The sequence below is a fragment of the Podarcis cretensis genome, assembly GCF_951804945.1.
Source record: "Podarcis cretensis genome assembly, chromosome: 1".
Taxonomy (NCBI): Eukaryota; Metazoa; Chordata; class Lepidosauria; order Squamata; family Lacertidae; genus Podarcis; species Podarcis cretensis.
The window spans coordinates 121,588,200-121,601,554 of record NC_137170.1 but is presented as its reverse complement, the minus strand read 5'-3'; the positions used below and the strand labels follow the sequence as shown (position 1 = coordinate 121,601,554).

Below are 13,355 nucleotides of genomic sequence, written 5' to 3'. Positions count from 1 at the left end.
AGCAAAAACAATTGTTCGAAAACCAGAACACTTCCTGGTTTTCGGCGTTTGAAAACCAAGGTATACATAATCATGTTCAAAATAGGTTTCATGTTATACGTTGGAGTTAAGTGGCTTCCAGGGCTGAGCCATTCTTAAGGTCTCTGCTCCCACAGAGTTGATTCTCGGGATCCTGATTTCTGTTCCCGGATCCACTTTTAGTGCCTGAACAGTTCAGTCACAGAATACACAGAGCTCTTTGCCTAAAAGGTTTTCATACGTGGTCCTAAGCGCGTGCTTCAGTTAAAACTACCAAGTTCCTATATTCACTCTGGCTCAAGAGTGATGTAATACTTGCCGATTTCTTCTTGTGAAACTTGAACGAGGCTGGTAGGTCATATCTCAGTTCTGAAAACAAAATGAGTAAACACATTAACCTGTAATGGATGGTATCAGGCAATTATGTTTCTGGGTGTAAACGGCAAAAGCATTAGGGAATAATGATGCGAAAGCAGGTTAATTGGTATAAGGAAGAAAACACAAGTTTCCACGGACTAAATGCATTTTAGATACACGGCCGGTTTTTCCAGGGCCATCAGATGCTGTATGATAAGGATTCTGGGAGAGGGAAGCAGGCAGCTGAAAGAAACACAGCCTGAGCTAGATGAATAATGCACTCGCCACAAAGGAGGACTATCTACCATCTGCTGCCCTCGAGGAAGGTTGTTGCAGGCTTGTTATGCATGTTGCATTTTTTTTAAAAAAAGCATTTTGATATTTGTAATCTGTCTTACAAGGTCCATATAGTTAAAGCTATGGTTTTCCCAGTAGCGATGTATGGAAGTGAGAGCTGGACCATAAAGAAGGCTGATGGCCAAAGAATTGATGCTTTTGAATTATGGTGCTGGAGGAGACTCTTGAGAGTCCCATGGACTGCAAGAAGATCAAACCTCTCCATTCTGAAGGAAATCTGCCCTGAGTGCTCACTGGAAGGACAGATCCTGAAGCTGAGACTCCAATACTTTGGCCACCTCATGAGAAGAGAAGACTCCCTGGAAAAGACCCTGATGTTGGGAAAGATGGAGGGCACAAGGAGAAGGGGACGACAGAGGATGAGATGGTTGGACAGTGTTCTCGAAGCTACCAGCATGAGTTTGACCAAACTGCGGGAGGCAGTGGAAGACAAGAGTGCCTGGCGTGCTCTGGTCCATGGGGTCACGAAGAGTCAGACACGACTAAACAACTAAACAACAACAATCTGTCTTAGAAGAATCTATCCCAGTGTTTGCCAAATGTGGGTCTCCAGGTGTTTTTGGACTACAATTCCCATCATCCCTGACCACTGGTCTTGCTAGCGAGGGGTGATGGGAGTTGTAGTCCAAAAACAGCAGGAGATAAGGCAGGATATAAATTAAAATAAAATGGATATTGGAGGTCAGGGACATTATTTGTCGAAGGTTTGGATGAGGGGGGCCTACATTATCGGACAAGCAGTAAATCACCTGATCTACTTCTAAAATACAATTTAAAAGATTTTTAAAAATTGTCTGCTCTTATTTAACCATACTTATTTCCCTTAATAGCCAGGCTCTCAGGGCAACTCAACCGGAAAAAGCAAAAGTGGCTCCTATAGCGTACGTAATCAAGTCAGCATCGTAGCTCTTACAAAGTGACTTTTGGAAGCAGCTCTTTTGAGTTTCATTTTTTTAGGCACTATAAGACAACCCAAATACGGTAAAACCTCGGTTCCCAAACGCCTCCGTTCTGGAACGTTTCGGCTCCCGAACGCCAAAAACCCAGAAGTAAGTGATCCGGTTTTCAAACATTTTTCGGGAGCCGAACATCTGATGCGGCTTCCGCTTGAGTGCAGGAAGCTCCTGCAGCCAATCAGAAGCCACGCCTCGGTTGCCAAACATTTCAGAAGCCGAATGGGCTTTTGTAACAATTACGTTCAACAACCGAGGTTTGACTGTATTAGGCGTAACCTGTGTTTTCATTTTTTATTACAGCACACAACAGCCTCCCATCTAGCCCAAACCTCCAGCAAGGGGAACCATGTGCCTTTAAGGCTGATCTAAACAGTCAGCTCTTACCTGCTAAAACTTCCATTTTCACGTTCCATTCGTCTGCTTTCTTCTGGATATGCTAAGCATGGAAGAAATGCAAGGTGTTTAGTGGTCACCTTGACAATCGGCAGAAGCGTGCCTGATCTTTTGAACTGACGCAACAGCTGCGATAGGACTGCTTCCATCATGACCAAAGGGTAAGAATCCTAAACACTGACTGTTCTAATGTATCTGATCGTGAAATTATGTTCCAAAGTTGTGATCTTTGTGTCCCCAGAGCTCCCATAAGTTCTGACCCACTCAGTTCCTGTACTGTAGGTGGAAAGAAGACAAACTTGCTTGAGATGTACCTGTCGGGTCGAAGTCTTGTGCAAGGAATATACGGCTGTTCTTGCCAACTGCAATGCTGTCTTGAGAAAAGCCATATCCATGCCTAGGAAAATAAAGATGGTTGTTAAGTTTGAAATCGCCTATTGAATGAGCCAAAGCAAAACTTGTTTTACTGAAACAGGTAGCAATCTTGAAAGGTGCGATGAGAAATATTAAATTGATTTTAAGCATTGTCAGTCAGCATTAAGTGAAGCTTGGTAATTTTTGGAAAAAATGTTTTGTTTAATTTGGAAGCCAAATGCGTCTCTTCCAGGTTTTCAGCATTGAAAGCCTAATTAAACAGAATATTTGAATATTCAGCTTCCCTGCCCAAGAAGAGTAAATATTTTAGCTACCTGTTCCTGGCTAACATCATGCTTTTAGTTACAACCTTAAACGAATTAGTGCCTCTTTCCGCAATAGATGACAGACCTTACTGACGAGTGGGAAGGAACAGAAGCGATATGCCTAAACTTCAGTAAAACTTTTGCCATTTTCAGATGACTTACTCCGCCCCCCCCAAAAAAAACCAGGGAAGGTTTTGCCCCCTATTAAATAAAGGTAAAGGGACCCCTGACCATTAGGTCCAGTCGGGACCGACTGGGGTTGCGGTGCTCATCTCGCTTTATTGGCCGAGGGAGCCAGCGTACAGCTTCCGGGTCATGTGGCCAGCAGGACTAAGCCGCTTCTGGCGAACCAGAGCAGCGCACAGAAACGCCGTTTACCTTCCCGCCGGAGCGGTACCTATTTATCTACTTGCACTTTGGCGTTCTTTCGAACTGCTAGGTGGGCAGGAGCAGGGACCGAGCAACGGGAGCTCACTCCGTCCCGGGGATTCAAACCGCCGACCTTCTGATCAGCAAATCCTAGGCTCTGTAGTTTAACCCACAGCACCACCCATGTCCTTTTTAGATGCCCCCTATTAGATGGCTACAATATGCTGGCTAAAGTAGCATATGCTTGGAAATATTAACAAGCTGAACATCACAAGCATCTATCCTAAATCTAGTGCTAAATGTAGAAAGAAAGTGAACACTTTTGAAGAACAGAAGGAATTGGGTTTGCACAACCTGGGAGGAGAGCAAAACAGGATTGGTGAAATGAGTCTTCCAATATATGGAAGATGCAGGAGGATAAATCCTTATTAACACCACACATGAAGCCTAAAAAAAATGGCACTAGACTTTAGAAATTGCCACCCTTAACACAATCCAAAAGTAAGTACTGAAAACAAAATAAAAAAATTCCTTCCAGTAGCACCTTAAAGACCAACTAAGTTAGTTCTTGGTATGAGCTTTCGTGTGCATGCACACTTCTTCAGATACACTGAAACAGAAGTCACCAGACCCTTCTATATAGTGAGAAGGTGGGGAGGGGTATTACACAGAAGGGTGGTGGGATTGGGTGATTGGCAGATAGCTGTGATGAGCCTGTTGACGACTCTTAACGACCGCAATAGGTCTTACAGGAAAAAGCAAGGGGTGAGAAATAAGGGTGCATCATTACCAACCTTTATTGTGCTTCGTTCCAAAGGGAGGATTCATAATGACTGTATCAAAGGTTTTTGGCATTCTGTCAGACAAAGAACACACATTGCACTGGACCAAATCAATATTTGTCAGCTCAAATTCTTCAGCGTTCTTGCTAAATACTTCCAAGGCATCAGCATCTATGTCAAATCCTATACATAACCTGGAAAAGGGGAAAATGAAAAACAGCAATTACAGTTATGAATATTTCTAGTCACAGGTAGGTTGCCGACCAACTAAGTTTGTTATTGGTATGAGCTTTCATGTGCTTGCACACTTATCTGAAGTGGTATCTGAAGAAGTGTGCATGCACACGAAAGCTCATACCAATAACAAACTTAGCTGGTCTATAAGGCGCTACTAGAAGGATTTTTTAAAATTTTGTTTACGAATATGTTGATGTTATTCCAGGTATAGGTAAAAGGTAAAGGACCCCGGACGGATAAGTCCAGTCAAAGGCGGCTATGGGCTTGCAGCGCTCATCTTGCTTTCAGGCCGCGGGAGCCAGCGTTTGTCCACAGTTAGTTTTCTGGGTCATGTGGCCAGCACGACTAAACCACTTCTGCCGCACGGAGGACCGTGACAAGTGCCAGAGCGCACGGAAACGCCGTTTACCTTCCCGCTGCAGCGGTACCTATTTATCTACTTGCACTGGTGTGCTTTCAAACTGCTGGGTTGGCAGGAGCCGGAAGCTCACTCCGTGGCGGGGATTCAAACCACCGACCTTCTGATCAGCAAGCCCAAGAGGCTCAATGGTTTAGACCACAGCGCCACCTGCGTCCCTATTCCTGGTATATGTGTACTGTGAAAGAAGGATTGGTCTTACTTTCCCCACTTGACTAAGGGAGGAGCAAAGTGGGAAAACACATGAGCTTTGTGCACAGTCAAGTTAAACAAACCATACTCTGTGGCTCAGTGTGGCGTTTGAAGGCAGCCAGTGTATTTAGGAATACACATTATATTCAAAGCAACAAAGCATGGCTAGACTGCATCCCTATTCAGCAATGTATCCAATTTATGCCTACAGTTTTCAAATCAATATGGATACAAGCCATTACTCAGCAGGTCCCAGGTTCAATGCCCAGCATCAATAGGTGGGACTGAAATGTCCCCAAACTGCAGCTCTGCAGGACCACTGCAATTCACTATAAACAATACTGAGTTAGGCAGACCAATGGTTTCACTCAGTACAGTGGTACCTCGGTTTAAGAACAGTCTGATTTAAGAACAATTCGGTTTACAAACTTCGCAAAACTGGAAATAGTGTCTTGGTTTGAGAACTTTACCTTGGTCTAAGAACAGAATCCGAACGATGGAAGGGCACCGGCGGCAGGAGGCCTCATTAGGGAAAACACGCCTTGGTTTAAGAATGGTTTTGGTTTAAGAGCAGACTTCTGGAACGGATTAAGTTTGTAAACCAAGATACCACTGTATTAGGGATTTCCTAATGCATATGTATAATAGGTCCAGGTCTTTTAGTACAGGTCCAGATCAGGACGCTAGCCTTTAACGTAAAACCCTTTCTAAAATTTACTAACTGCACTTTTATAGGTTGGTTGGCTTTATCAAGGCTTTCTGGTTACACACTTTTATCATTTTTCAGAAATACATCCAGTATCGGTACCCATTATGAGAAAGCAAGAAACACATTGCTGTAAGAGACCTACCCTGCTCCCAACATGGCACTTCCAACGCTCAACACACCACAACCGCACCCAAGATCTGCAACAGTCTTGTTTTCAATATCACCGAAAGTATTGTGAATTGTATAAAGCATACATGCTAGATGACAAAAACAAAGAAATACAGGCGACAGGTTCCAGGCAAATACAAAACCATACTGTAAGGCTGGAATGAAATGCAGGCCTCTAATCTATCCCCTTTTCGCCAGCTGAATAGTTTCCTATCAAGTCCAAGCACTCCCCGCCAACCAGCCAACTTAATAATAATAATAATTATTTTTTATTTATACCCCACCTTCCCCAGCCAAGACCAGGCTCAGGGCGGCTAACAACCAATAATAAAAACAAGTTGATTAAAATACAATTTAAAAGATTAAGATACAATGTTAAAACAATTAGGGAGCAATCTCATGATAGGAGGAGAAAGGAAAAAGAAAAAGGGGGAGGGAATCAAACTGATTCTGAGCCAAAGGCCAGGTGGAACAACTCTGTCTTACAGGCCCTGCGGAAAGAGATCAGATCCCGCAGGGCCCTGGTCTCATGAGGCAGAGCGTTCCACCAGGCCGGAGCCAGTGTTGAGAAGGCCCTGGCTCTGGTTGAGGCTAATCTAACTTCCTTAGGGCTCAGGACCTCTAGGGTGTTGCTATTTATGGACCTTGAGGCTCTCCGTGGGGCATACCAGGAGAGGCGGTCCCGTAGGTACAAGGGTCCTAGGCCGTGAAGGGCTTTAAAAGTCAAAACCAGCACCTTAAATCTGACCCTGTACTCCACCGGGAGCCAGTGCAGCTGGAAAAGCAAGTGGGCAAGGCAAGCTAAGAAGACTAAAGTAAATATATTTGCAAGACAGGTTGTAAAAAATCCAGGTGGCTCAAGCCAGTGATTAGCACAGAACAAGTCAAACAAGAACATGTTTCTGTTCATGACCCCAAAATATGGGAATTATCTTGATAGCATGTGTTCTTCCACTAAACCATTTTGAACATGGACTCTTGCTTTTCAGAAGCATAACAAGACAGTCATAATTCAATATTCACCATCAATTAGCAACTTAAGCTCCAGGGATACAAATTTAGCTCTTGACTTCCTTGACAGCCCCAGGAGAAAAACATGTTTTATCCACAACTTACAGCTTGTTAATGAGAATTTTTGCTGCCCACATGACTTAAATTTAATGCTAAATACACATGATTGCTATATACATCATCCACACCAACAACCATAGGTTCTAGAATGAGGGTGCTTTCTTGAATTAGCGTTTGCAGAATAGATTTATAGGGTTGCATCCAAGTCACAGTAAATCCATTTAAATCAATAAATTTAAGTTCGTCATTATTAGCTTAACCCTTTTGTTTTCAATAGGTCTCTTTTAAGTATGTTAGCCATACTGTTAAGAAATAGAAAAAAATATTGAGATTTACCTGCAATATGTGGTCTTGTTGGATATTGCTCAAGCAGAAGTTTTGGATTCTCAAAATCATCAACTTGTTGAAGATTGCTCTCCAGTTCTTTAAGTTTTAACTTCTTCATGTTTAGTTTAAGCTTGAAGGGAAATTTATAATCAGATATACATAGGAATTAAACATGGACACGATTGTTACATGCATGCACTGGGTTCAAGAGCACAATTCCTGTTTTTCTTTGTTTTTGTCCTCTGCCACCTATATTTATTGAAGTTTTAGGAAAGAACATAAATAATACAGCAGCGAGTCAACAGATTAAATTTGTAAAAAAAGATAAAGTGTTACCAAGCACGATAAAACAACAACAACAACTTTATTAGTTATACCCTGCCCAACTGACTAGGTTGTCCTGGCCACTCTGGGTGGCTTCCAACATATATTAAAAAATTATAAAACATCCCGCATTTAAAAGCTTCCCTATGCAGGGTTGTCTTCAGATGCCTTCCAACTTTTCTTTCAATTTCTAACACTTAGAATTTTTCACTTATTCATCCGTTCAGTTTATAAGCCACAATATAACAGTCCTCCAGGCACCATACAAGGTACGACGACAATGCTATAAAACCAGCTTACAAATTAAATACAGAAAACACAAGACCGTAAAACCAATCACTCTTTTAGAAAAAAAACTGCCAAGAGAAGGAAATGTTACAGTGCTATGACAGTTGGAACAAATAAGCAAAATAATGTGAAATGCAAACAAAAACAAAACAAAACCCCACCCTACAATAGAGTAAAACTTTTATTTAGGCCAATTTAAAAAGAGCACAAACTCTCAGGCTGGATGCAAATAAGGAGAGAAACAGGCAGGAGAGAAAATGGTACCAGGCCTTATGAAACTGAAGCCATCAGGCCTTCAGTATACATGGACCAATATTTTTTAATGCGCTTCAAGAATCGTGAGACATGAGAGATCATTGGGGAATTTCTCAAAATTGGGGAGAGCTCAAAATCGAGCCCCCTGGTATTGGAACAGTTGGCATTAGTAATTGAATCACAATTAGGTATTGTTATAATTATTATTGGATTACAATTAAAAAATAATTTAATACAAAAATAATAATAAAAATCGAGCCCCCTTGCACGCTTACTCGGAAGTAAAGCTGCACCTGAATGAAGCCTGAACGAGATAGCAACCATCCCAAAGGGAAAAGGAGCTTCTCTTCCAGCGTTGTATTCGTGTTCCCGAGAAGATAGCGCAAAGAGCAACAGCAGCAACGAGGTTTCTTTTTTGGAAAATAAAATAATACTAATTTTATCATTCATATGCCGCCCATCTGACTGGGCTGCTCCCAACCAACCAAATATTAAAAACACAATGAAACTTCAAGCATTAAAAAAACTCCCTGGAAAAACTTCAGATGCCTTCTAAAAGTCAAACAGTTGTTCGCAAGAATAAGCACGCGAAGTGTCTTCCAAGAAGATGCCTTTTACCTTCTTCGCTGCAGCTTCCACGCCACGGAAGATCACATTTCCGCTTTGTGCGGTTTCTTAAGGGATCCCCTGTACACAAAAGAAACAGCAGCCCCCTCGCTTTAGTTCCTCTTGCTGCTGCTGCAGCGAAAACCCGGAGCAGGAATCTGGCGCCTGACCTGGAAGCGCGTTGGAGTGGATTGGATTGGATTGCCATATATATTCTTAGCTGTCAACTTTCAGATTTGAAAATAAGGGATCAGCAGCCTCACCTGTCCCGGGGACAGTCTACAGGATATCTAACAATCCGGGATAGCAGCAGGAAGCAGCGGCAAACGGCGCTGGAATAAGGGGATTTCCCGCAAAAAAAGGGAAGGTTGGCAGCTATGTATATACCGGGTATTTCAAAAAGTAAGAACCCAGGACACTGCAAAAGTTGTGGGGCTTTTTTAAAAAATTTTTTAGGAAGACCCCCCCAAAAAAAAACAACAACACACACACTGCGATTTTTCTTTTGGAAATAGTTTTATTTGATTTTACAAATGAAAAATTAGTTACAATGCCTAATAAAGGTAAAGGGACCCCTGACCAATAGGTCCAGTCGCGGACAACCCTGGGGTTGCGGCGCTCATCTTGCTTTATTGGCCGAGGGAGCCAGCGTACAGCTTCCGGGTCATTTGGCCAGCATGAATAAGCCACGTCTGGCGAGCCAGAGCAGCACACGGAAACGCTGTTTACCTTCCTGCCAGAGCGGTACCTATTTATCTACTTGCACTGCATGCTTTCGAACTGCTAGGTTGGCAGGAACTGGGACTGAGCGGGTGGCGCTGTGGGTTCAACCACAGAACCTAGGGCTTGCCAATCAGAAGGCTGGTGGTTCGAATCCCTGCTCCTGCCAACCTAATAATGCTGAAAACATATCCATAAAATGAGATTTCTCTGAATCTCGCAACTTCCCCCCACCCCCTCCAAGGCTCCTATTGTCAGCATTTCCAACTGCATATTCTTTCATAGTCTGTGTTTGGTATCTATCCATATTGTCCATGATATTTGTTACATTACAAGCGAAGTTAAAACCCTGCTAACGTTTTCTTCTGCTTTCAATCAACTTGCCTAAGATCCAGGACAAAGCACCACCTTTTGGAAATTCAAACCAGATGTCAATTCCGCCTTTGAAATCCAGTTCATGTCCGGGAAAATCCGAACGTATGGCGGTCCTACACCAGGGAGAAGCGGTTTGAGGAGCGAGATTGATTCAGCACAGTTGTTTTCCCTTCTGCCTAAAAGCCCCATTGGATCAGAGGGGTGGATCCACCCGGTTCTGCGCAGATTTTTAAGCGATTGCAAACCCACTTAAAGCTCAGGATTCAAACATGCTAACTTCAGTACAGATGGCAGCTTTTAACTATTGCATTTCATGTAAGCCGCTTATGTAAGATGTTACGTGTTAAGTTGTTGGTGAACATATCAGACGACACAGCGATTCTTCAAACAGCTCTTTATTCACAGGCCAGAACAGAACTGAACTGAACTGAAGGGTTCAGCCAGCCTGCTTATATAGAGCTCCACTACAACGCAACTGTAACAACTTTCTGTAACTATCCAATCACTGAACGTCACTTTCAATCCCTTATTTGCATATGTGGACCTGAGTGAAAACTATCAACAGTATCCCCCTGCTGGCCCAGGGTGAGAACTTCAGTACATAACATTACAGGGAAGCAGCATACAATTCTCAGCCAAATAAGCTGCTTTCAGAAACCCAACGCCCGCCAGTAGTACAAGCCAATCCATGCCTACTCAGAAGCGAGCCCCGTTGCGTTAAGTAGGATTTACTCCCAACTTGGTGTAGCTTTTGGGGAGCTATCTGGGATTAAAGGGCAGCCAGTGTCCAATTAAACCCTGTGGCGGCCCCTAGGTAGTCGAAATCTCAGTGCCCCCCCAGCAAATGATCTCCTAATACTTGACTGTAATTTTCTTTCAAGATCATTATTTTGATTTGTTGTTGCGGGGTCCCTAAAAGGTGTAGGGTCGGCCCCTAGGCCTACTTTGCCTATTTGGTAATCAGGCACTGAGGACACCCAGGCACATTGATTCAAAACTATCTGTGGCTTTTGCATATTTGCAACCATTTGTTTCACCACTTTTTGTGCTGGGCCTTCTATACCACTGCCTGCGGCGACAGAGGTTAACAGAGTGCTATCAGGAGTGGGGTGCATCCAAGGCAGCAGTACATACGGTGGAATACCCTTCCTTGATTATTTTCTTTCAAGAACAAATCATATTATTTTAATCCGTTGTTGTGGGGCCCCTAAAAGGCATGGGACCCATAGGCGGTGCCTACTCCATGGGGATAGCCAGGATTTTTGTTGACCGGGGGACAGAACCTCTGATTTGATTTTTACTAATTTTGGGGAGGGGGCAGCAACCCTCTCTGCCCATGGCCTATTCTACCTTTCTGGTCATCTAGCACTGCTTCCAAATCTAGTAGGTGCCTGAAGTGAAGGACTATCGGTCAAAAAACGTCGTCAAACCTTCCTTATGTGTAGCTCGAAGGCCCTTCGTGTGCATGCCACCCACACAGTTGTTTCCCAGGGGTGCCCAAACTTTTTTCAAAGAGGGCCAGATTTAATGAAGTGAACATGCGTGAGGGCCGATCATAGTTGTTGAGGGTTGAAGTTGTTGAGCTTTTTTTTACAATTTTACCCCAAAGTTGTTGAGCTTTCTTTAGAATTGAAGTTGTTGAAATAATATAAACTGCCACAGGGGCCGGATTAGGCCCTCGAAACAGACTTTGGACATGCTTGCCTTAAAACCAGCGTTTCCTAAGCTTGGGTCTCCAGCTGTGTTTGAACTACAACTCCCATCTTCCCTAGTCAGCAGGACCAGTGGTCAGGAATGATGGGAATTGTAGTCCAAAAAAAACAACAACCCACCAGCTGTGGTAACCCAAGTTTGGAAAACAGTATGGCAGAAAGTGAGGAGGAATTAAAGAACCTTTTATTGAGGGTGAAAGAGGAGAGTGCAAAATATGGTCTGAAGCTCAACATCAAAAAAACGAAGATCATGGCTACTGGTCCCATCACCTCCTGGCAAATAGAAGGGGAAGAAATGGAGGCAGTGAGAGATTTTACTTTTTTGGGCTCCATGATCACTGCAGATGGTGACAGCAGCCACGAAATTAAAAGACGCCTGCTTCTTGGGAGAAGGGCAATGACAGGCCTAGACAGCATCTTGAGAAGTAGAGACATCACCTTGCCAACAAAGGTCCGTATAGTTAAAGCTATGGTTTTCCCAGTAGTGATGTATGGAAGTGAGAGCTGGCCGAAGAATTGATGCTTTTGAATTATGGTGCTGGAGGAGACTCTTGAGAGTCCCATGGACTGCAAGAAGATCAAACCTCTCCATTCTGAAGGAAATCAGCCCTGAGTGCTCACTGGAAGGACAGATTGTGAAGCTGAGGCTCCAGTACTTTGGCCACCTCATGAGAAGAGAAGACTCCCTGGAGAAGACCCTGATGTTGGGAAAGATGGAGGGCACAAGGAGAAGGGGGCGACAGAGGACGAGATGGTTGGATAGTGTTTTCGAGGTTACCAGCATGAGTCTGACCAAGCTGCGGGGGGCAGTGGAGGACAGGAGTGCCTGGCGTTCTCTGGTCCATGGGGTCACCAAGAGTCGGACACGACTAAACGACTAAACAACAACAACAACAACTTGGCGGGTTGTTGCTTTTATTTTGATTTTACATTTTGTGGCTTTATATCTTGATTTTGTTCTGTCAACTGCCCTGAGACCTCTGGGCATAGGGCGGTATATAACAACAACACAACCCTGAGGAGCCAACTTGAATAGCATATTGTGGGGTGGGTCAGGTAAACCTCACCTCACATGACCGATCACCTTTGGCCTCAAATGTTTTCTGGAAAGTGGGGTATCCCTTCGGCCCCTAGGAGTTGGCTCCTATGCCTCTAGCTAAAGAGTTGGGTCGGGCCTCCGTGACGCGCGTCTCGCTTCTTGACTGGACACTTTGGCCGAAACGCGCCGCTTGGCTCGCCGTGCGTCGTGTGAACGCCGCGAGCGCTTTGCGTTTCGCGCGTGTTAGCAGGCGCACCAACCCGCCCTGTACACACGTACATATATAAACACGCAGGTTCCTCGGAGGCTGCACACCGGAGGGGGCGGGGGTGTGTGTACGGGGAGGCGCCGCCAGGAGCCAGCCGCGGGCCGAGGCGAGGAGGCGGCCTGAGGCGGGCGGGCGGGCAGGGCGCCGGCTTTCCCGGCTATCGCGAGAGGCGGCGAAGGGAGGGGAAAGCGGAGCCGAGAGGGCCGCGAGCGAAGGAGCCCGGCGGCCGGAGCTGCGTCGCGGTTGCTGAGGGGGGAGAAGGCCGTCATGGCGGGCGCCGGCGGGGGCTCGAGCGCCCCCGAGAAGCGGGCCACGGCGTCGCGCCTCAAAGCGGCCCTCAGCCTGAGCGCGGACGAGAGCGAGGCCGCGGCGGGCGAGCTGCGGGCGCTGCTGGAGACGGTGCTGAGCCCGCCGAGCGGCGGCGGCGGCGGCGGAGGCGGCGAGTCGGTGTCGGAGGCGCTGGCGTGGTGCCGCTGCCTGCTGGCGGGCGGCGAGCCGTGGGACAGCTTCGTGCAGGCGGTGCGGGCCTACGACCCGGCCACGCTGTGCGGCCTGGTGTGGACCGCCAACTTCGTGGCCTACCGGTGCCGGACGTGCGGCATCTCGCCCTGCATGAGCCTCTGCGCCGAGTGCTTCCACCAAGGCGAGCACGCCGGGCACGACTACAACATGTTCCGCAGCCAGGCCGGCGGAGCCTGCGACTGCGGCGACGGCAACGTCATGCGGGAGGCCGG

At 45.6% G+C, this 13,355-nt stretch overlaps 2 protein-coding genes across 2 annotated transcripts in view; one reads left to right on the top strand and one right to left on the bottom strand.

Moving 5' to 3' along the window:
* The window catches only part of METTL5 (methyltransferase 5, N6-adenosine), a 16,009-nt gene extending 2,703 nt beyond the window's left edge, over positions 1-13,306 (bottom strand). Inside the window, 7 exon segments of the mRNA XM_079982890.1 lie at positions 338-387; positions 2,073-2,124; positions 2,396-2,478; positions 3,925-4,106; positions 5,611-5,725; positions 7,044-7,164; positions 13,204-13,306. Of these exon segments, the coding sequence (XP_079839016.1) occupies positions 338-387; positions 2,073-2,124; positions 2,396-2,478; positions 3,925-4,106; positions 5,611-5,725; positions 7,044-7,152 (591 nt within the window). The 5' untranslated portion in view covers positions 7,153-7,164; positions 13,204-13,306.
* Positions 12,829-13,355, top strand: part of UBR3 (ubiquitin protein ligase E3 component n-recognin 3) — a 92,269-nt gene continuing 91,742 nt past the window's right edge. Inside the window, 1 exon segment of the mRNA XM_079983763.1 lies at positions 12,829-13,355. Coding sequence (XP_079839889.1) covers positions 12,889-13,355 — 467 coding nt within the window. The 5' untranslated portion in view covers positions 12,829-12,888.